The following is a 22861-nucleotide window of genomic DNA, read 5'->3' on the forward strand; positions in this document are numbered from 1 at the left end:
AGCACAAAGTAGATGCTCAATGAATGTTTGTTGAATGAATCAACATTGAACTGTGTGAAAAGAATGCTAATGCATTTCACCAGCCTTATTATTTGTTTCTTATCCAGTCACTAACTCAATTTTTCCCAAACAATTCTGTTGTGTCAGTTAATTAAAAACATTTTACAAACTATGGAGTGCTGTGAAATGTTAGTCACTATGATAATTTCTCTTGTTTTTATAAGTGGAGAAATAATGATTAATACTGTTTTATAGTTTCCAGTTTGCAAATACTTTTTCATGTCCTTTATCTATCTTAATCCTGCTAGCAGCTTAATTGAGATAGATTCTTATTTTACAGTTAAGAAAATGAAGACTCATATGTAATTGAGTAATTTTCACAAGATGCAACCAAGTTCCAACCTCAGTTCTCCTGAGCAGGAGGAACCAGGTGGCTCTCCTCTCAGTCACCAGCTCATGTGCAGAGGTGGCACTGTGTGCATGCTCACTGGACTTGAGTGACCCAGGGGGTTGGTGGCACAGGGGAGCTAGAGACAAGGTGTCTGCACATCCAGACCAATGCACCACCCCGAAGAAACACCCTTGCCCTTTCACGCAGTAATCAGGAATGGAATTCCCAACACAAAAGGGTCCGGAGCGGGAACGCACTTTTCAGACTTTCAATAGTTGAATTGTTTTCAACCTCGCACTCCTTAAAAAAAAAAAAAAAAAAATCCTGGGATCTTTTCATCAGCATTGGGGTAAGACTGATGTCTATGGAATGAGGAGACTTGTGGCAGCTGAGCTAGGAGAGGAAGCTGGCAGTGACGGAGTGGCTGGAGCCCAAGTCCATTCAGCATTCAGCAGGGTGTCTATTGCCTGCATCTAGATTTCACTGGAAGCTGAAAAGAGGCCAAAATCCAGCTTTCGCTTCCTAGGGGACATCTAGGCAGCTTAGTCTCCCTAGTGACTGTCTCTCGCATCTCACCCCGCTCTGCATTTACATTCCCTGTGGTCCTCTCTGGCTTCACCGCCATCAGGAGGATGGCATGGAGAGCCTGCCTGTCACCACCCACGCATCCTCAGCAGCAGCAGCCTCCTGTCTCTGGGATTCCCTCCCAAGATGCTCTTGCACCACAGTCACTGTGGTGGGAACACTGGACTGTTCTAACAAAGGACAGGAGAACTTTCTTGCTCAGTGTTTTCCTTCCCTGCTAGGGAGTTCATCTCAGGCAACCGAAAATCCTGTATAGAGGATCAGGGGCTTTGGATAAGGGGCTGAAGCAGCGGCTTTTGACATTTGTCCCTTTTGTGAGAGGGAGGAACCCCCTGGAGGGATAAGATACTGTGCTGAGTATGGTGTTGTGGGTTCCCAGATGGGCATGAGCAGGCAGATTCAGGGGTAGAGAAAGCAGAGCTGGAGTCTGAGCAGGGACCCTGGCTCTCCTTACATTGACATTTCCTGCGCATCTTCCCCAGGTTGGCACTGCTATCGTCCTGTGGGTCAATTTGACCCAGGAGTGGGGGCGGGCTTGAGCTTCTCTATAAAATGGTAATAATGATAATATCCATTTCCCATTGGCTTCTTGGGGATGAGAAGGCATGATGTCTGTAACTCATCCACTGTGGTGCTTGGCTCAATCAATGTGGGTTTCTCTCCTCCCCTTCCTATTCTTTAGATAGTGATTCCAAGATTGACTGCATTGCTTGAACTATAATCTGGGCCTTCCATTTTGGGGTCCTGGGGATAGAGAGAGGGAGCCCAGGTTCTGGATATCTACTCAGCCCCACCTCTCTTCTCCCCTGGATGCAGGGGGGCGCCTGGACCAGCTGGCCTGCACCCTACCCAAAGAGCTGAGGGGGAAGGACATGCGCATGGTCCCCATGGAGATGTTCAACTACTGCTCCCAACTGGAGGACGAGAACAACTCAGCCGGGCTGGATGTTCCCGGGCCACCCTGCACTAAGGCCAGCCCAGAACCCGCTAAGCCCAAGCCTGGGGCTGAGCCTGAGCCAGAGCCCAGCACAGCCTGCCCCCAGAAGCAGAGGTACCGACCAGTGAGCGTGCGGCGAGCCATCGGCACAGTGATCATTGCGGGCGTTGTCTGCGGCATTGTCTGCATCATGATGGTGGTGGCGGCTGCCTATGGCTGCATCTATGCCTCCCTTATGGCCAAGTACCACCGGGAGCTCAAGAAGCGCCAGCCCCTGATGGGGGACCCTGAGGGCGAGCACGAAGACCAGAAGCAGATCTCTTCTGTGGCCTGAGAGCCCACCCCACCTAGCCCAGGTAGGAAGGGCAGGAGAGCTCATCAGAGATGGCTCTGGAAAGGGCTGGCTCTTCCCCCCCTCATGGTCCCTGCCTTAGCCTGACACTGGCCACTGCTTCCCCAATGACGTTCTCCTCCCCAGCCCTCCAGCAGTGTAGCCATAGTGTCACCATCTCCATGGATTTCCAGGTCTCCCTGGAAGCTGACATTGTGCTGAAGGCTCCTGCGTGTGCTCCTCTTAGGGTCACCACATCTTTGGAACACCTGGGGGTTCTCCCTAAGCTTCTGACCACTGGAAAAAAGAACATATGTGCAAGAGGAGCCTTCTGGACTGAGCCCGCTCATCACCCCTCCTGCCCTGGGGGTGATCACAGCTGGGCGACTCTCCCTATCTCTTGCTCATTCCCACCTTAACTGCATTTAGGGGGCAGGGAGGGAGTGATATGGGAGCCAGGGGTAGATTTCTGTGAGTCTTTTCTAAGCCAGAAAGGTATTCTTAGCCCCTCTGTAGTGTGAAAGCTGAGTCCTGCTTTCAGTGGCTGGTACTAATGTGCAAAGGCACCAACCCTGTGATCTGGACACAGCACTTAGAAACACAACGCTGTGATTACAGCATCCTGTCCTGGCACATGCCAGTACGTCCCTGCTACCACTCTGACCACACTGACACTCCCTCACACACACAGCATCACCAGCATAGTCTCGTGTATTAAAATCACACACACACACACACACACACAAACACACACAGAGGTCACATGGAGACAGAGGCCATACCAACTCAAGTGGCAGACAGGCTCTCCCCCTCAGGTCTCTAGCTAGCCCTGACCACAGAGCTGCTCATTGACCGCAGTCTTCTCAAGTTGATGGGGCTCGGGGAGGAACACAAACCAATGACACAGGATTCTTTTGAGATCCCCTAAAATGGGCCAAAGTGGTGCTGCTGGATGAGCCTGCTGTCACCATGGTAACCTGCTCACACCTCTCCTACTGGGTTTTCCAGGGACAAGGCCGAAAGGCCTGGAAGCTGCTGCATGTGTGGACAGCAGCCTCCTGAGAGCCCAGCCACACACTGGGTGTTCCCTCACGAACTGTGAGTGCATCCTCACTGCCAGGCCAGCGGGGACACCCATCAGTTCCATGCCTGCAACCTCAGCACTGCTGTTCCTCACCTCCCACCCCCTCCATCTCCAGCATATTCCACCTCCTGTGACCTTGGGGCTGGGACTGGGCTGTGCTCTAGGATTGGCGGCCCCCCGAAGGGAAAGCAGGTGGCAGGCAGACGGCACACTGGCCCTCCCAGAGGCTTGGTGACTGCCAACATATCCTTATAAGACTTCAGGGACAGGACAAGGGACAGGCAGTCACATTCTATTCAGATTCCTCAGTGCTGGGGCTTCCTATCCCCATAAGTATGTCTACTCAGTCTGATTCCCTAGAGCTTCTAATCGCACTAGACTAGGGTCCAAAGTAGAGAGTGTGCCAGGGGTCCTGTCTGGGACAGACGCACCTGCCTCTGGGGCTGTACGAGTTTTCAGGGTTACTGTTTCCTGTTGTAGCCTGCCCTGTCCTTGGAAGTCTGGTGTATGGTGAGTACCTAGGTCTCCCTCTGATGGAATCTGGCTTCCTCATGCCCTGAGAGGACCAGGAAATGCCACACTGGCTTTTGGCTCTGTGGTCAGAGTCTTGGGACTAGCACAGAAAGAGGCCAACCCGGAAGGAAGGGTCCATGGAGGGTATCAGGGCAGGACAGGGCAGGCCCAGCTTGCCTCCCACTCCTCCTTACTCCAAAAGTGTGGTGGGTGGAGGGCGTGGAGAGCCTTCAAGAAGGTCATTCTCCAGCAGGTGGACAGAGGACACCTCAGCACAAGGCATGGGCTACTTATCAGATTACATGCCTGCCCCAGGCTGGGGGCACAGTCTTCCTTCCTCTTTTGGCTTGTGGACTGAAACCAGAGCTGGTCGGGGGAGGGGAGGGCCTTGTCAGTGGTGGTATCTTTAGTCTGAGACAGAAGATTTTTAAAGGCAAAATTATATTTCTGGTTTGTTGTTTCAGAAGACCAATAAAGACTGTATTTTCCTATGTACTTCCTGGTTTCATTGGGTGGGAAGGGGAGATGGATGCTGGGAGACTTGCTTCCTGCCCCCTCACCTCCCCAGGCAGAGGAACAAAATGCTGAGGGCCATTACCCTGACACACTGAGCTCTAGGTGACAGATGGGTGATTCCCACCCAGGCCCCAGGGCCTCACGGCTTCCCTGGGAGTCAAGTGGAGGCGGGGTCTTGGGTTAGGAGGCGGCTCTGTGGCTGAGGGCAGCAAGCTCCAGGCATGGCTGAACTGGGATTTTAAATCCACCCACCTCTGGCCTGACGGTCTGGCTGAAAGAGCCTCGGGTGGCTTCACTGGGCAGCATCACAGCTTGTGGAGTAAAGAAGGTAATGGAGGTCCCTCATGGCTCTGTGCCCTGGGGTGCTTATCCACCCTGGCTTGACAGAATTCGTCTTGGCAGTCAAGGTCAGATGGGCCCACGTGGGAGAGTCCTGTTTTTGCCCAGAGGATCCCGCTGGGTACCAGGAGGCGGGGAGGGCAGTTTAAGGGGCTTCTCCGCTGACTGGGTCTTATTAACTCACCTGAGACTGATGGGATTTGTTGGAGTCCTGTTTAACCCATTACCAGCGTCTTGGCTTTTCAGGAGTGAATTAAACACAAGCAGATCACACTCCAAGCTTACAAGCATGATCCCTCCATAGGACACAGTGGGAGGGAGTCAGAATCAGGGACTGGAAGGCTGGAGGCAGGGAACTGAGGAGAGGGCACGAGTAGAAGAACAAGGCCTCTGGAATTTTTACTTGATTGGCTACCTCTGGGGCTGTACTGGCCTCTGGCTGAGTGGGTCTGGGCTGTATGACACATCAGTCTTCAAAGACTAAGAGGGAATTTCCTCCTTCTGGGAACTTCCATTGGATGACAAGTCAGGAAGCTAGGAGCAAATCCAGGCAGAAGTGAACCATCAGGGTCCCCTCCCTGAATTTCAGCTCTACTCTGTGGCAGAACTGGGTGGCCCAATTTTCCTAGGTGGTGGTCAGTGTGGGGTGTGGGGTGTCACCCTCTAGCCCTAATCATAGTAGTGGACCTGATACAGGTCTTTCCCAGGCCCCAAAGCCCAAGGGAGGACCAGGCTCCCATGAGCCCCACACAGGTCTTTGTGAAGCATATCTTATTCAGCTGTTGGAGTTCCTAGGGGTCTGAGGTGGACCCTCGAGGAAGGAGACATGGCGCATCTCCAGATAGCAGAAAAGGCCTTTGCACTGGGGCATGTATATCAGGCAGGACCCGCTGGAAACCCAGCAGCAGGAGAAACACATTCTACATATCAAGGCACTCCTGTAACTGTCACAGTGCTTGACCACGTTCCTCATCTGGGGCTTCGAGGACGTGGGAGTGGAAAATGGAGACTCACTAAAAGCTCTTTCTAGAAATTTTGCATGAGCTGCTGCTAAATTACTTACTGAGGAATGTGAAGGAAGGACCTCCGCCTGTCCTCCTGTATAGGCCCATGGATTCGTAGGCTGCAGATGCACAGAGCCACTGCAGCTGAACACCCTTCCCCTGTCTTCTCTCCTTGCTCAGTGCACAGATATCAAAATGCATCCCCCTTCTCAGCACCCATCACAGACACTGTGCTCACCCACTCCCAGAGTTCACATGCACTCAGGACCACTAGCTTCTAGGGACAATGAATAAACCACCTACCCCTCCTTGAGCAATAGGACCCGGCTGGCCTCAGGATCAGGGAGGTTGAGCCACAGGTCAGGGAGAGGAAATTACAAAATGAGCTTAAAAAACAAAACAAAACAAAACAAAAAACAAAAAACCAAAACACAAAAACAAAACAAAACAAAAAACCTGCAGTGTCAGTTCGCCAGCGCCTCATCCTTTCCCCATTACATCCGTGCAACCCAGAGCGTCAGAGCGATTGTCTGCAGTGAGTTAAACTAGAGGCACTGGGACATGGTTTCTATGGCAACCCCTCATGGCTCTAATTCAGCCCTGAGTTAAAAATGATATCAAATAATTGGAGAGTGCAGGAAAGCACAGCCAGCAGCCAGGGCCCATGCCCCCTCTCCTTCCTAGGTCTTTGGGGGTGCAGGAGCAGAGAAGGCCACATGCGACGGGGGAGGGGGGGGTTGCAGATACAGGCCCTACTGGGAGCACAGGATGGTCTTTAGGGAAAAAAGTTGGAGTTTAACATTTGGTCTGGAAGTAGGTCTGGGACTGGTGTGCCAGAGCACTGAACTTTCCTTAGTCCCTTCTGAGGGTCACAGTCGGGGGCATCTTGCAGATGACCAGTGATGCATGAATTTTCTACTGATGATACCGAGCAATGTCAGAGTGAGCCATTCTCTCCCCATCTCTTAGTCCAGAGTGGAAAGCAGTCCAGGACCTGACTCAGGACAGCCCTGCACCCTCTGTGAGGCAGCAAGATAGAGCCCCTGCTTTCTGCCCTGAACTCAGACTGAGGACCAGATGCACCAGCCCAACCTGCCCAGCCCCAGCCCTACTGCAGGGACCTCCCACCTGGCCAGTTCAGACGCCCTGTAGCCAGGTTGATGGAGCCTTGGCCGCCAATGCCACAAGCACTGAGTGACCAAGGGATCACACAACTTTTCAGAACACAGTTGGGTCAGGGACATAGAAGCTGCAATCATGGCAAGGAAGGTTTTATCATAGAGGCCTGATAGTTTCAGATGAGGCAGAGACACCAAAGACTTTTTTAAGCACCAGAAACTACGAAGTCAGGAGAAGCTTGTCAAAGTCATGGGGTGCTCTTGTTCCATAAGTTGGGACAAACTACAACACTATATAGTGACCTTGTTCTTTAAAGAGAGGCAGTCTGAGTTCAAATTCTAGCTTCATTAATTCTTAGCTGTGGGACTTTGGGCAAATAACTTTTCTGTGTCTCAGTTTCCTCATCTGTAAAATGCAGTAAAAAACATTGCTGTCATGGGATCACCCTGAGGACTAAATGAGGAAGTGCTTGGGAGGTGGTTTCCATGGTGTCTGGTATATGTTGAGCATAACATTGAGCTTTAGGGATCTGAGTCATAAGCTTAGTTCTGGAACCCAAGGCAATGGAAGAGGGAAGCAACCTGTGAAAGGTGGAAAGGAGGTCAGGGTTGCAGTCTCTGTCCTGTGGGACCTTGAACACATCTCTTAACCTCTGTGTGCTTCATTTTACTTGCTTCATGAGTTCTTTAGGATCTAAGGTTTTATGGTTTTATAAACAAAATGACTTGGGAAGATTCCATTTCCATCCTCCTCACATTTCACCTGGGAACTCTTACAGCTGGAGCACAGTGACCCTGCCGATCACACGCAGGGTCCTCCTGCTATCACTGTATACATATTTTTCACATTGACTCACAACTTTCTGGCCTCAGCCGCACTAACGGCAGCTCCTACCTGCAGCAATGGCTGTCTTCTTGTCCACTGTCACGGTTACAGCTGTGCTGGCCGTAACTGCCACTGGTTCACGGGGGCTTTCTGGAGAAATGAAAATTATTGAGTCACTTTCTCAGCACTCAGGGATGAGCAGTGGGGTAGGCTGATCCCCTACCAGTCTAGGAATAGAAGATAAATATACACATTCTGCTGGAACACTGCTTGAATAATTGAGGTGGGAGGGGAGGGTTGCATGTGATCTCCTTGCTGTGACGGGAGGTTGCCACTCATCACCTGTCTTTGCGGGGTACCTCTAAGGTTCTGAACTTGGTGGATCAACACGTGGCCTCTGACTGCTTGAAAAATGGCATACTGTCAGCGTCACTATGACACAGTGATATTTGCTCTGTCTTGGGGCACAAACCTGGCTGCCTGCTGCCCTCCTAAGCTCTGGGTAGCACTGCTTAGGGACCCTGCCCTGGCCCCACCTCTCAGCACACGTCTTCCTTGGAAGACTTGACTTGCATCAAATGCTCCTTCTGAGTGGAGGGACAGGCTGTATCCGGAACTGGGTGCTTGGTGATCCTGACTTGTCCTTTATGAGTCTCATGAGTCAGAGGTGATGCTCATAGTCCCGTTCAGGAGGCACGGTGCCTGGGAAGAGCAACACAGGCTCGCATGTGGCGTCTGGCACATTCGAGGTGCTCTGTAAATTTTGATTAGTGGTGACCAAGCTGCCACCACCATTCTCTGTCTTGTTACTACACTTCTGGAGCATTCTGCCAGTCTCCTGAAGGCAAGAAAGCGTTCTTTGAATTGCTTTTCCCACTTCTTTGAGAAGGCCCCCACAGGTGTGGAATTTAGAGGGCAACTTCAGTTCTACATTAAAATACAGCTTTCCTGGGCTGGGGAGATAGCTCAGTTGGTAGAGTGCTTGCCTTGCAAGCACAAGGCCCTGGGTTCAATCCCCAGCACTGCAAATAAATAAATAAATACAGCTTTCTAGCTCTGGGATGGGGTGGCTACTTTGGGCTTCTTAATTTCATCTGTTCAGAACTCTGGACTAGCTTTCCAAAGCACTCTTTTTCTACAGGTCAAATTTCATTATTAAGAGTTCCAAGGACAGAGTAAGAGTTTATCACATGCTATCCTATTTTGTCAGAATGTCTTGGTAGCAAATGCTCCCTCCAACAAACCCCTGGGAGCCTCGTGTGGAGGCTGTTACTGCAACAGTGTCAGTCCCAACGGGACTTAACCACTGGTTTCTTGTATCTGCTGAATTGTTACGATTACCCATCACACCTCTCTGTCACCAAATATCTCACAGAAATCTAAAATTACACTCTGATTCTAGGAACTTACAACACACAAAGCTGTTCTTGATTCTGGAAATTGGCCATAACAAAGTCAGAAGGATCCCAGGAGACACAGAAGCAGCCTTCCTCATCTTGCTTCTAGAAACATTTAGAAGATGCCAATGTGCCTGACCCCCTACAGTATTCCCTGGGCTCTGTAGCTGGTTTTCTAGAGCTTCTATTGAAATACACTTTAGCCAGCATAGGCTTATAGGAAACACCCAAGTGTGGGTGTGGTGGCCCTCATGACCCTGTCTCTGGGGACATCAGGAATATCATTGCCTGAGTCACAGTGGCTACCTGGTCTGTGCCTGGGTGAAGGAGCAGGGTACCTGAGGCTGGCTCTGGGAGAGGTGGAACATGGAAGGGGGAATAGTGGGCCTGAACCACCTGGGCACTGGTGAGACTGCTGTGCGCTGGCAGCTTCTTCCAGGTGCTGGTTGCAAAAGGCAGCTCCATGTGGGCAGAGCTTAGCCCACTAGGCCCCAGGCAAAGGGTACCTGTGTCATCCTGGAGAGACAGGAAGCCTCTACTGCCCCCGAACCAGCTGTTTCCTTCTCCTCTGCCTCCTCAGGGTTTCCCTGCCCCATTAGAATGAAATTGTTTTCCTTCTGGGGGTGAATGAGCCAGCGCAGAGGTGTCCACATGACTTGATACATGTGCATGGGCCCAGCAAGAATGCAAGGGTGTGAAGAGGGAGGGAGCTCCACCTCCCCCCTCAACAGTCCCCCTTTTTGGGTTGCCAGCTTCCTTCTTCATGTGGCTCAGCTCCCCACCCACCCACCCACCCTCCTACCTCACTGACACATGAAGCTCCCCGATCAGCCAGCAGTCATAGTCCCCCAGTGACAATGCAGGCAGGAGGGATCCTGTCACGGTGGCTACAGGCAGTCAGGGCCTCATTGAGAACCTCCCCAGGAGCCCCTCTTGAGGGAGCCCTTTGTGCAGGGCAGGGAACTCTCTGCTTTGGGGTGGGCACCGTGGGAAGGGGGACCTTCACCTTGGCTTTGAGAACCTCCCTCAGGGGCTTGCATTGGGAATAAAAGCACTCCATCCCCCTCTCTACTTCCTGCCTTATAGTCATTGTGGTTGAAGAGCCTGGACTTTGGCGAGGCAGACCCGGGTTCCAGTCTGCTCTGTGGCTTCCTTGCTGCGTGATCTTAGGCAATCAGGTGCTTCTCTTGTAAGACAAGGGATAATAACAGCTCTTATTTCATGGAGTTATACAGTTTGAATGAGTTATGTGTGGGAAAATGTTTTGTAAAGCACATTAGTTACTGGTACCTGGGTAGAGAGGCCAGGCATAGGATGGAGAGGCGGGCACAGTGCAGGGTGAGGAGGCCTTCTGCACAGAGGCAGACTCCTTACTGTACACATTTCCAATCTGCAGTCCCCAGGAGGAGCCCCTGGGAACCTGGGCCTCCCTAGCCATCAGCTCCAGGGCAGCTCTCATCATGAGACCTGAGGATTGTTTGGCAGGAGGGTGGTTAGAAGACCTTTGGTAAAAGGGCATCCTTGAAGGGGAGGTATGACACTTCTTTCTGAGGTGACTCCCAGTCCATCATCTTCTTTCAGTTATCTCTTTCTATCTCCCTCCACCTCCTACTCACCCCATCCACACAGTGGAGATTTGCCAGGCCCCTGGTTCCACTGTGCTGAGCTCAGCTTCCCCAGCTGAACCTGGCAGAGAGCTTGCTCTGCCACAAACACTTAGACTTCTGACAAGCCCTTCAATCTCCCCAGGCCACACAGTTTCTTCAAGTGTAAATCAAAAGGCTAAGGCAAGGCAGATTGTAAGGTCCTTCTTAGTTCTAAACATTTTGTGCTTTCCTTATTGTTTTGTGAAAGTCACTTAATTTTTCTTTTCTTGGCCATTTTCTAGAGGAGTAACTGGGAGTTGGGTATCGGTAGGTAGCTCTTAGATTCCACCTAGTCCTCATCCTCATTGGAACTTGCTCTGTGAAGACCTATCCTGACTGCCTTCCTTATACCCTGGGCACCTGCCTTGCTGCTCCTGGGTGATCTCAAGAGGGTAGAGATCCAGTTGCTTCTTGTTTGTTTAGGAGGAGCTATGGTGGCCCTGTAGACTTGCTAAGTACAGCTGCTTTCCAGTGAGACGAAGGCTGGCACTTTCATCTGAGTAGTTTGAGGAACTTTCAAAGATACTCAGATTTTTAGAAATAGAAGAATCTTAGTGATCAACCCTTCTGATCTCATATTTGGAATCTGGATTAGAATCCAATTCTCTTGACTTTTGGGTTAATTCTTTTTTCCTTATTCCATGCTGGAGTTTTAAATGCCAACTTTGACTGCTGGCCCGGGAATGACCAGCCTACATTCTGCATAGGGACCAAACATGGGAAGGCATAAGGGAGTTTTCTCAAGTTGCTAATGTGGGTCAGGAGGGAAGGTAGGAAGGGAACCCTGGTAATCTGGATGTTCTGTCCCATATTTTGTTCCTATTTTCCACTAAGGGCACAGCAGAGGAGGAACATTCTCATCCTGGTCTCAGCTCCAGAGCATAGGGGTATGGATTACCTGGTCCCTCTACCCAGCGCAGGTTGAAGACAAAGCTACCAGCAGGCTGCTCAGAGGCCTGGCGATACCACAGAGGGAAGTTGTCCATAGTGAACACACTGGTCTCATCATCAGGCATCAGGAACATCCTGTAAGGGGGAAGATTTGGTACTTGCTACAAATCTGAGAATATATTCATTTCTCTTCCTCTTTTCCATAAAGGTCACCTTGACTGAGCCATGATAGCAATTCTTCTGTTTTGGCAGAGTAACAGGTAGACAGTCAGGAAGCATTAGTCCCCTAAATTATTATTGCCCCAGATACTGTTCTCCAGCAATTCCTGCTTTGTCCAGAAGTAAAAATGATGTTGCATCTGATGGTCCATTAGTAATTAGAAGAAGCATGGGGTCTGTCCTAGGAGGAAATATGCAGACCCTTTTGCCTGCAGGGTTTGTTTCTTCTGGATATAGCCTAATTTCTCTTTCACTGACATGGTTGCATAGTAAGTTGTATAGTCACCTCTATCACTGCTCCAATAACAGGAGCATAAGTTACCACAAAATGGTTACTTCAAAAGTTATTGCCTTTAGGTTTTAGAATGCTTTGGTTTCCTTTTTCTGAGCAGCTTTACCTTGCGAATTATGGCTTTGCATTCCCTGAATGCACAGCAGCCTACAGAAGGGAGTATTGGTCCAGATCAGCCTGGGAAGCTGAAAGAGGCTGGGTGGGGGTGGGAGAGTAAAATGGCCATGGCTAATCCACAAGGTGGGGAACTGAGATTTGACTTTGAAGGGTAACATATTCCAGAAGCGGATCTGCTTTGTTGCGGTTCCTGGGCTGCCGATCACATCACGGTCTAAGTGAAGGGAGTCCTCTGGGATAGTGCAGTGCACCTGCAGCCATTCATGGTGACTGTCTGCAGGAGGCAAAGCTACTCTGCCACTTAGGAAAATCCTGTCTGTATTGAGAGCTCCTTTTTCCATCCTTAGACGCCCTTTAGAGGGGTGCCGGGAGTCATCGAGACAGTCGTTGTCCTCTTTCCAACTCAATCAGAATAAGGGGAGTGGGAAGAGAAGAAAGGAGGAAGGGAGAGGGAAGAGCAACTTAATTTGTTTTCCTAGAAAGCCTCAGCTTTGCTTAGCAAGTGTGGATTTGTCACCCAGTCCTGGAAGAAGCTCAAAGATGGCGCTTGGTGCCTGAGTGTGCTTGAAACTAGCAGGAGCAGGGAGTGGGTGGGAAGCCTGGATGGGGAGGTTAAGTTTCTGTTTTTCTCAAGGTGCCTGGTGGCCCTCACTTGTTTGTCTCCTGGTTTGCAGAGCAGTAGATGGCGCTGCTCCTTCACCTCCACTCCCACCCGGGCTCTAGGCTCCCACCCTCCCTTTGCAGCAGCACAATGGGAAGAGGCCCTACTGTGGGGGCAGTACCTGGGCCCCTGCAGATAGGATTTTCCCAGAATCTTGCTTTTTAAAAATAGGTTTCTCAACCTTGGTACAAGTGACACTGGGAACCAGATAATTGTTGCAGGGGCCATCCTGTGCATTGTGGGACATTTAGCAGCATCCCTGGCTTCTACCTATTAGATGCTAGAAGCAATATACCCACCTCTACTAGTTATGACAACCAAAAATATCTACAGACATTGCTGAATGCCCCCTGCAGTGGGGGCAAAATCACCCCCAGTTGAAAATTGCTGGCTTAGAATCCTTAGCCTTCCATGACCCCCAAGATGTTCCACCTGGAAGTCCATCAGATTAGAATAAGAATCTAAAGATATACTCACAGAGCTCGGGGGTAGGTTGTACAGAAAACTGCCATAGAGGAGCACTCTACTTCTAGGGACCCAGGAATAGCCCCTCTCCCCTTAGTTGGGGAAAATGTTTACGAAGGAAGAGACACAGCCGGAGACTATGTCCACACACAGAGACTGGTCTTAGAGAGGAAAACAATTTGGGGTTTCCCTGTTAGAGATTCCTCTAAGTGGAATCTCTGCTCAACTTTCCCAAGTTCAAGGGCATGGCTGCTTTCTTCCCTAACTAGACCACCTTCTGTCCTCCAGGTGTGTCCAAGCTGGAGTAGAGTAGTAACTTTTCTTATTTTCCCAGTGTGTAAATCCAACCCTTCTGTCTGCCCTGGACTCCCAGGGCCCAGCATATTGAGACCAGGTCTTTTCTCTGTCCATCCCTATGCCATGGAACACCCACGAATTTTGTCCTTTCCACCCTGTGGGGATCATATTCACTGGGTGGACAGCAATACTCACCTGTCAGAGACCTTCTCAGAGCCCACGAAGAAGCTGCTTCTAAGGAGGCCAGCCCGGGTGCCCAGGAAGGCCACATCCACTCCTTGCTCTGACTCACTGTGAGGTAGACAAAGCAGGAGAAATGACCATACAGATGCTGTTACAGCAGGTCCCCAAGGAGGTCACAGAGAGAGCTCAGGGAAGACCTGCAGGACTTTCTGGATCTCTCCTAGCTTATGCCCAACTTGGCTTAGGGGGAACTTTCTAGGAAGGCTGAGTTCTTGGGGAGTTGCATGACATGTCCTCAGCTCCAGTCCACTGTGGGGGCCCCTTGTCCCCCTGTTACATCAGGTCCCCAGCTTCTAGGCAACATTTCTGTCCTTTAGGTGGTCCTACTGAGCCTGTCTCTGCTCTGTCAAATCTGGCTCCTCTAGCTTTGGGAGAGTTGGGCCTGGAAAGCAGAGGAACCCAGAAAGAAAGATTTCATCTTGGGACCTTGGAATGGTAACTTCTCATGAGCAGCACATCCATGGCTCCTTCCAGTTGCAAAGCCTTTCCCACTCATTACCTGTGAGATTGGAATGTAAGGGAAGGAGGAGCAGGCACTTTCTACATCAACACAAGAGAAGTTCCAGTGGATTTTCTAACTTGGCAATGGAATGTTACTTAGTCATAAGGAAGAGTGAAATTATGGCATTTGCTGGTAAATGGATAGAACTGGAGACTATCATACTAGGTGAAATAAGCCAATTCCAAAAAACCAAAGGCCAAATATTCTCTCTGAGATGCAGATTCTAACACATGATAAGGGGATGGGGTAGGGAAGAAAAGAAGTTCATTGGATTAGACAAAGGGGAATGAAAGTAAGGGAGGTGGATGGGAATGGAAAGACAGTGGAATGAATCAGACACAACTTTCCTATGTTCATACTCCAGTGAAACTCCACATTAAACTCCACATATAAGCATGGAAGTTATACTCCATGTATGTATGATATGTCAAAATACATTCTACTGTCATGTACAACTAAAAAGAACAAATTTAAAAATCAAGGGAAAAAAGATTGGAAAAAAGAAAGCTCCATTAAGTGGTTGCAATGGAATTATTTTTTTCACACCATCAGGCAAAGACAATGACAATAGGAGCTTGAAAGTGAATGCCACGGCGGGGGACACTGCTGACTCTGTTAATATTCTTGTCCTTAGCCCAACTTCTAGGAGGCTATGACCAGTTTCTCTTCGGTGCCTGGGTCTGTGGATTTCCTGAGCATCAGGGTGGACAATGCCAAACTATCGGCAAGGGCAGCACTTTTCCTCAAGGCTAGGAGGTTGTGGGAAGAGGTGGCACCATGCAGTGTCCATGGGTGGTATTTAGAACTGGATGGGCTCAAGTGTGGAAAGTCACTGGGTAGAAGGATCTGGAAACTTCTCTCTCTGACTCTACGGCTGCTGAGAGAGGCTCCTGCAGGTTTTGCTTGGGTATTTTGTGGGTCTTAAACATCACAGATACCAAGGCCTGGCAATAGACTCACTGAGTTAGACCCTTAGGGTGTCTCCAAAGAGTATCCTGATGGAACTCTCTATTTAAAAGTCTAATGAGTTCTTTACCCATAATTCAGTTTCAAAAGTCACCAAACCATGTCAATCTTGTTTCATCTATAGCCCCTTCCAATTGACTACATTACTTTGAAGAAAATCCCAGTTATTTCATCAGTATTTTAATTTCTGTTGTTAAAAGAAAAATTTAAAAACCTTCAATGTCATTATCATACCTTTTTAAAAAGCCTATAGTTTCTTTCTTTCTTTTTTTGGTACTGGGAGTTGAACCCAGGGGCGCTTAACCACTGAACCACATCCCCTGCCCTTTTTATATTTTATTTAGAGACAGTCTCACTAAGTTGCTTAGGGCCTTGCAAAGTTGCTGAGGCTGATCTTGAATTTGCAATCCTCCTGTCTCAGCCTTCCAAGCCACTGGGATTACAGTTGTGGGCCACTGTGCCTGGCCCTTATAACTTCTTAATATCATCAGATAATCCAAATGAAGTTTGGTTAAATCAGGATCTGACTAAGGTTCATGTTTTTACAATTGACTGATCTCTTTCTTCGGTCATCCGTCTGTCTTTATTGAGATATAATTCACATACCACACAATTGCCTGTTTCAAGTGTACAATTCAGTGCTGGTGTAACCATCACCGCTGTGAACTTTACAACATTATCATCACCCCCAAAAGAAACCCTATACCCATTAGCAGTCATTAGTCTCTTTTAACCTGATTCCCTTTCTCTTTCCTTTCTCGTCCCTGGCCTTTCTTTTCCTGTAATTTCTTTTATGAACATATGAGGTCATTGTCTTGTGGATTTTCTCACACTGAGATGCTTTGGTGTTATTTAGCATGCTCTTCTCTACCTTGTGTTTCTTATGGAACTGGCATTTAAACCTGGGGGCCTCCTTAGATTCAGGTTTGAGTTTTTATAGATTGCTATGGTTTGAGTGAATGACCCAGGGTGGCACAACTGGGAGGTGCAGTGGACCTTTAAGAGGTGGGGTCTAGTAGGAGGACATTCAGTCATTGGGGGTGTGCCTTTAAGGGAACTATGGCACCCTGATGTCTCTTTCTTTCTGATTTCTGGCTCATTATGTAAGTAGTTTGCTCTGCCATGATGTGCTGCCCTCACCAGAGGCCTGAAGCAATGGGGCTGCCTGATTAACTGGAACATCCAAAATCATGAGCTAAATAGACCTTTTCTCTTTATAAATTAATTGCCTTGGGTATACAAGTGGTGCCTTCCCTATCCAAGACACATGCTATTTGATTGATAAAGGGTTGCAAAATAGGTATGCATTTTTATTTTTTCTGTATTTTAGAAAAACTTCCCCATATCAATATTTGGTTGTCCTGTAGTATAATTTGTGTAGAGGCAGAATAAATAATTGTTACTTTTTGTTTATTTACCAGTTTTTAGAATGAGTTGTTTCCCTAACATCTTCCGAGGTTGACCATTGAGGTTCCTTTTCTTTTCCAGTATGATTATGAACCCAGGAATCTTAACGTATCAATGAGTGTTAACCTACTATGACTACTCCCTTTGCCACTCTCATGATCCCATTCTTAGCCTGGTAGGTCTCTTCAAGTTGGCTCTGAGATCTTTTTGGCACAATCTCATTAGTCTCTGGTAATGGTTCACTTCCTAGCATGACAAGATGTTCTGGGTTTATTTATATATTTACTTCCCCTCATCTTAATGAGGACTAGTTTGAATCCAGTTTGGGGCTGGGGGTGCTCTCTGACACTGGTCCTCTCAGTGGAGAGAGCTTTAGCAAGCATTTCAGGTAAAGGGCAAAGATATTCTTTCTAATTCTCTAAGAGAAAACATGTCACGAGTTCAAATTGATATTTCCAGTTCGTATTTAATATTATATCTAAACTCCTTGAATTTTTAAAATTTGCATCTCTTTTTTCTTTTGCTGCAAGTCTTGGTTTCTAATGACAGCAACATAATAAGATTTGCCCGACCTATTTTGAATAACCATGCCAATACCATTTCTAACAATGTGATCACTTAACAAAGTTTAAGATTTCATTTATTTAGGGTTTACAGTTCTAATGCCCCTTAAAAGAATTTCCCTGTGTAGTTATTTCATGAACTTGATCCACAGTTAGGTTTATTAGTTTTACTTGCTTTTGATTTTTTAGAGATTACTTTTTAAATTTAATGTTTGCATGGTTCCAAAGTTCAGATGAAAAATAAGGCATATGCAGAGGAGATGTTCTATGCATATTCTTTTACTCTTCCTGTACATAACATCTTCTACTTGGTTTTTTCATTTCATTAAAAAATACATTAAAAATGTGTTTGTGAAGAGTACAGTGGTAGTTACGAGGGAGAGTTGTGGGGAGAAATGGGGAGAGGTTGGTCAGTGGGTATGAAGTTATAGTTAAGAGCAAGAAGTTCTGGCAGGGAGGTGACTACAGAAAACAACAATGTTCTCTATGTTTCAAAAGTTAGAAGAAATTATTTTGAATGTTTTCACCAGAGGGAAATGATAAGTATTTGAGCAATGGATATGCTTAACCTGATTCAAACATTACACAATGTATGAATGTTTCAAAACATCACATGGTATTCCATAAATTTCTATAGTTTTTCTGTGTCAGTTAAAAAATAAATTTAGGTGGGTGTGGTGGTGCATGCCTGTGGTGGGAGGCTGAGGCAGAAGAATCACAAGTTCAAGGCCAGCCTCAGCAACTTAGTGAAGCCCTAAGCAATTTTGCAAAACCTTGTCTCAAAATAAAAAATAAAAATGTCTGAGGATGTGGCTTAGTGGTAAAGTGCCTCAGGGTTCAATCTCCAGTACAAAAATTTTTAAATTAAAAAATCTAGAGAAAGAAGTAAAACACATAGAAAAAAATGAATGCGTTCATACATGCATGTCTGTGTGTATGTGTAAGTAATTTTGAAAATAAAATTTTATTTTTTTCTCTTTAGATAAATGGTAGGGAAATATATACACCTTTGTCTTGCTGGAAATAATTTCATAGAGCATGTAGACAAATTTATCATTTCTTACAGTTGCACAGTATTCCACTGGGTGGATCTACTATGGTTTATTTAACTAGCCTCCTATGATGCGCATTTAGGTTGTTTCCAATCTCTTATTGCTATAAGTGGTATTTATATGTACAACTTCTCATATCTTTGTCTGTGTATTTTTGGGATAACCTCCTGTGTCTTTGGGATTGCTGGGTTATAAGCTAAATGCATGCATAATTTTGCCAACTATCTCAAACACAGTGCATGTTGACAATCTTAGATGGTTATCTATTTAATGGATGAGAAGTACCACCTTGGAACAGTTTTAAAATGCAATTCTTTTTTTAAATATTTATATTTTTAGTTGTCAATGGATCTTTTATTTTATTTATTTACATGTGGTGCTGAGTATCAAACTCAGGGCCTCATACATGCCAGGCAAGCACTCTACCTCTGAGCCACAACTCTAGTCCTAAAATGCAATTCTTTTATCATTACCTAGGTTGAGTATCGTTCATCTGTGTAAGGATTATATGCATTTTTTCTCTATGAACTGTTCATATCTCTTCACCACTTTTCTTATGCAATGGTTGGTCTTTCACTTCTCTATTTTTGAAGTTCTTTATTTAACATGAATATATAACCAACCCGTTATCTGTTTTATAATCATAAACATTTTTCCACTTTATCATTTCTCTTTTTACCTTGCTCATGTTTTTATTTCTGCCATACAAACATTTTTATGTTGTTAAATTTATCAGTCATTCCTTTATTGCTTCTGAATTTTGAGTCATTGTTGGGAAAGGTTTCCCCACTCTTAGATTTAGAGCAACTGGTTCATGTTTTCTTTTAGAGCTTATATAGTTTCATTTTTTTTTTTTTTACATTTAAATCTCTGAGTCACTTGGACTTTATCCAGGTGTATGGTGCAAGAAAAGAACACAATTTTATCATTCTCCATATGGCTTTCAAACCAGTTATGAAAAACTATTTTCCCCTCACTGATTTGACGTGATGCTTTGTCATAGACTAAATTTCCACATGCATGCAGACGAATTTTTGAATTTTCTATTCTGTCCCCTGGGCCTGCCTGTCATTTCGCATGCCAGCACCACACTTCGTATACTGTAGAGGTTTTGTAATATGTTTTAATACCTTGGCAGGGCTCTTCTTGCTTCATTGCTTTTTATTTTCCAGAGATTTTTGCCTATTCTTGACTGTTCTTCTAAAAAAACTTTATAATCCACTTATATGGATGCAGAAAAATATTGATGGCATTTCCATTGGGACTGCATTAAGTTTATAAATTAACTTAGGAGGATTCACGTCTTTATGATGTTGTGTCCTCCTGTTCAAAAACACCGTATGTCTTTCCATGTGTTCAAGTCTACTTTTGTGTCTTACAGGAGTGTTTCATAATTTTCTTTATATAGGTTTTTGGATAGTTCGTATAGTACTTGCTTTATATATTCTTACACTCTTATAACTTTATTATATTTTATTTCTTGCTGTTTTAAATTTGCCTTTTCATATTATATCTTCTTTCATTTTTGAATGTTGATATTCTAATCTGCTACTTTACTAAATTCTTTTGTTGGCTATGGTAGTTTTCCTGTTAACTCTTTTGGAGTTTCCAAGTATATGATCTTGTTATCTTTATTGATCAATCGATTGATTTTGCAGTGCTGGGGATGGGACTCGTGCATAGTAAGCAAGTACTCTGCTGCTGAGCTACATCTCCAGCCCTAATCATATCATCTTTAAATAGAGATGATTGTACCTTTTCCTTTTTAGGTCTCATTGCCTCTAAGTGCTTCTTCCTCTTGTCTGATGGCACTGACACCTCTGACCTTGTGGCTCAGGAGTGGGGGAGGGATTCCTTTCTCCTGTTCTTTTCAGAGGAAGAGCCTCAAGCCTCATTAACATCCTGACTTTCAGGTGCAGGCCCATTTTGTTTACAGCAAGTGTTTTTTGAAACCATGAATGGATACTAATATTTGTTCAAATCCCTTTTCTGCATCTACAGAGACAGTTACATAATCTTTTGCCTTAGCTTTATATTATTTTATATTCATTTCCCAGGTCATCTTCCCTAATGCACAACCTGGCTAAGAACATTTGCTTCTCAATGTTTCTCAACATTAAAAAACATCTGTGATTCATCTCTCAACTTGGAAAGAGGAAGATCATGCTCCTTCTCTCCAAACCTAGTGGTCCAGCCTTTTTGCAGAAGCCTCTGAACTCTGGATTCCAGCTCATTGTTTATGAGGCATAATACCCTGGGCAAGTTGCTCAATATGACCGTACCTGTGAAATGAGAGTAATGATAGCAGCTATATCTGAGGTTTGGGAGGAAGTTCTTAGTGCCTGGCCTACTGAATTCTTTTTCTTTCTTTATTTTAGGTTTAATTTTGTATGGGTCTTATGTTTACATGGTTCAAAATTTTACCCAAAAAGATATACAGTGAAAAGTGCCCTTTCCATTCATGTTTTAGTTACCTATTTTCTAATCAGAAACCTAAGGATCGAGGAAAAAAGCTCTGACCTATTTGAACTGCTTTCAGGGCACTTTGGCTAATGGGGGTCTGATGGTTAGACCCCAACCCAGAGAGAGAGGGGTTCTTGGAATGGGGCTGTCCTGGGTAGGGACATGAACCTGTGCTCCTTGGGACCTGAAATCAGTGTTTTTTTAAAGTGAGGAGCAGGTAGCAGATGTGGGCTGTGTGTGGAAGCTTTGCAGAGCCCCTGCTTTCCTGAGGCTGGGCGAAGGTTGCCCGCACCCCTCCCCACGTGTTCCTGTCCTCATCGTTCATGTTCATCTTGGGCCAGACCCTGTGGGTGCTCCTGAGCTGCCAGCGAGGTATAGGAGGGGCCCTGACTCAGCCAGGGAATGCTGGGGGGCTGAACAGGCCCGGCTGCTTTTCCTCCTGGGAACTGTGAGCCCAGGTACTTACTCTTGGTACTTACTCAGAGATGTTGAGAGCCAGCGCTGTCCAGTAGGCTTCCATGGGGGCTGTCACCACTGCGTCAAACAGCACCTCCCGCACCAGCTCTTCATCACCTGGGAGCAAAATCAAAGGAGACCAAGCCACTTGTTGCCCCTTATTATGACCTCAGCTCAAATACCCTTCTGAAGTTCAGGGAGCGAGATGTGCCTCATGAACATGTATCTGGGATGCACAAAACCACCATGTGAGTTTGAGGAAGTGAATTCACCCCTTTCAGCCTTCTTGTCTTCAACTGCAGGACAGATGTTAGCAGAACTGACTGATGTTGAAGGTTCTTTCTAACTTGGACATTCTATGAAGTTAGGAGACTCCTTCAATGACATCAGCTTGGATCTGCCTCCCTTCCCCCTCATCTAGGTTCCCACCTCTCAGCTCCTTGACTGGCAGGATACCTTGGTCTTTTGTCAGTCTGTGAAGCTGACCTTGCCAAACTCTTCCCTCTCTAAGCACCTCTGCACATTTTGTTCCCATGGGCTGCTCTTTCTTTTCCTCTCTTTTTAAAAGTTATTTTTATTGACATGAAACTCACATAGTACAAAACTAACCAACTGATAGTATGTGATTCAGTGGTGTTTAGTACATTCACAATGTTATACAACCACTGTCTCTAGCTAGGTTCATATATTTTTGTCACCCCCAAAGGAGATCCTACTAAGATACTCAGGGGCTCTTTTTCATCCTTAGCCTAAGAGACACCACCGGATGAGGTGGCCTGCCTTGCCCATTCATTTAAACAGGCCCCATTTCTCTCCCATGCAACACCCATTCAAGGTGCTTAGCACAATTCTAACAACCTACAGTTACACATGTGTGCCTACTTGTTTAATGTCTGGTTTTGCCACTAAATTAAACTCTGTGACAAGACCATTGTCTGGGTTGTCTCTGAAGCAAAGTGCAGTCTCGATTCAGATTTTTTGATAGAATGAATGAATGAATGAATGAATGAATGAATGAATGAACAAAAGCTTCCTGGTGGGCAGGTTTGAGAGGCAGATGGGATGACACTTAGGTAGCAGGATGACCAGGCAAGAGGATGGAGGAGCTTGCTGAGAGAGCTGCCCAGTGAGCTCTCCAGATGCTTTTGTGCAGGGGGGAACTTCGGTCAGTCCTCAGACTTAAAGGCTTAGAAAATGTCCATAGGCCACAGGCTTTATGAACATCTGGCCAAACATTTTCCTCTGTGGAGTTGAGGACTTCACTTGCTGGGCATGCTGTTAGGTGGCAATAGGGACAAATCTGACAGCTCTTAACAGTGTCCAGTTGATAGAAGCTTGAAAAGGATCCCAGTTCATGACATGGGGATACCCTCATGTTACCACAGTTCCCAGAGCATTTAGACTCCAGCTTGGCCCTATGGTAAGGATGGTTGTGCCCCTTTCTATGGGAATCTCCCTCAGTCATTCATGTGCTTCAGGGATAGGCCCGAGTGGCAGCTTCCTCTTCCCCTTAGCTCCCTCCCCTCCCTTGCAGCCCTGAACTGTGGGATCCCAGAGGACTAGCTGGCCTCCATGGGCAT

At 46.6% G+C, this 22861-nt stretch overlaps 2 protein-coding genes across 5 annotated transcripts in view; one reads left to right on the top strand and one right to left on the bottom strand.

Moving 5' to 3' along the window:
• The window catches only part of CACNA2D4 (calcium voltage-gated channel auxiliary subunit alpha2delta 4), a gene marked incomplete at its 5' end in the record, with an annotated part of 102185 nt that overhangs the window by 37044 nt on the left and 42280 nt on the right, over positions 1-22861 (bottom strand). The window contains 4 exons of the mRNA XM_079141743.1: positions 7714-7794; positions 11586-11713; positions 13825-13920; positions 21305-21398. Coding sequence (XP_078997869.1) covers positions 7714-7794; positions 11586-11713; positions 13825-13920; positions 21305-21398 — 399 coding nt within the window. The remainder of the gene's footprint in view (positions 1-7713; positions 7795-11585; positions 11714-13824; positions 13921-21304; positions 21399-22861) is intronic.
• The window catches only part of LRTM2 (leucine rich repeats and transmembrane domains 2), a 38475-nt gene that overhangs the window by 12997 nt on the left and 2617 nt on the right, over positions 1-22861 (top strand). For 3 of the 4 annotated variants that reach the window (XM_079140343.1, XM_079140341.1, XM_079140344.1), the window contains exon 5: positions 1793-2889. In XM_079140343.1, the coding sequence (XP_078996469.1) occupies positions 1793-2247 (455 nt within the window). In that variant the 3' untranslated portion in view covers positions 2248-2889. Of the gene's footprint in view, positions 1-1792; positions 2890-22861 lie in introns of those variants that run through there. The other variant, XM_079140342.1, reaches the window with a different exon arrangement.

Source organism: Sciurus vulgaris (assembly GCF_902686455.1).
Source record: "Sciurus vulgaris genome assembly, chromosome: 5".
NCBI classification, from domain to species: Eukaryota; Metazoa; Chordata; class Mammalia; order Rodentia; family Sciuridae; genus Sciurus; species Sciurus vulgaris.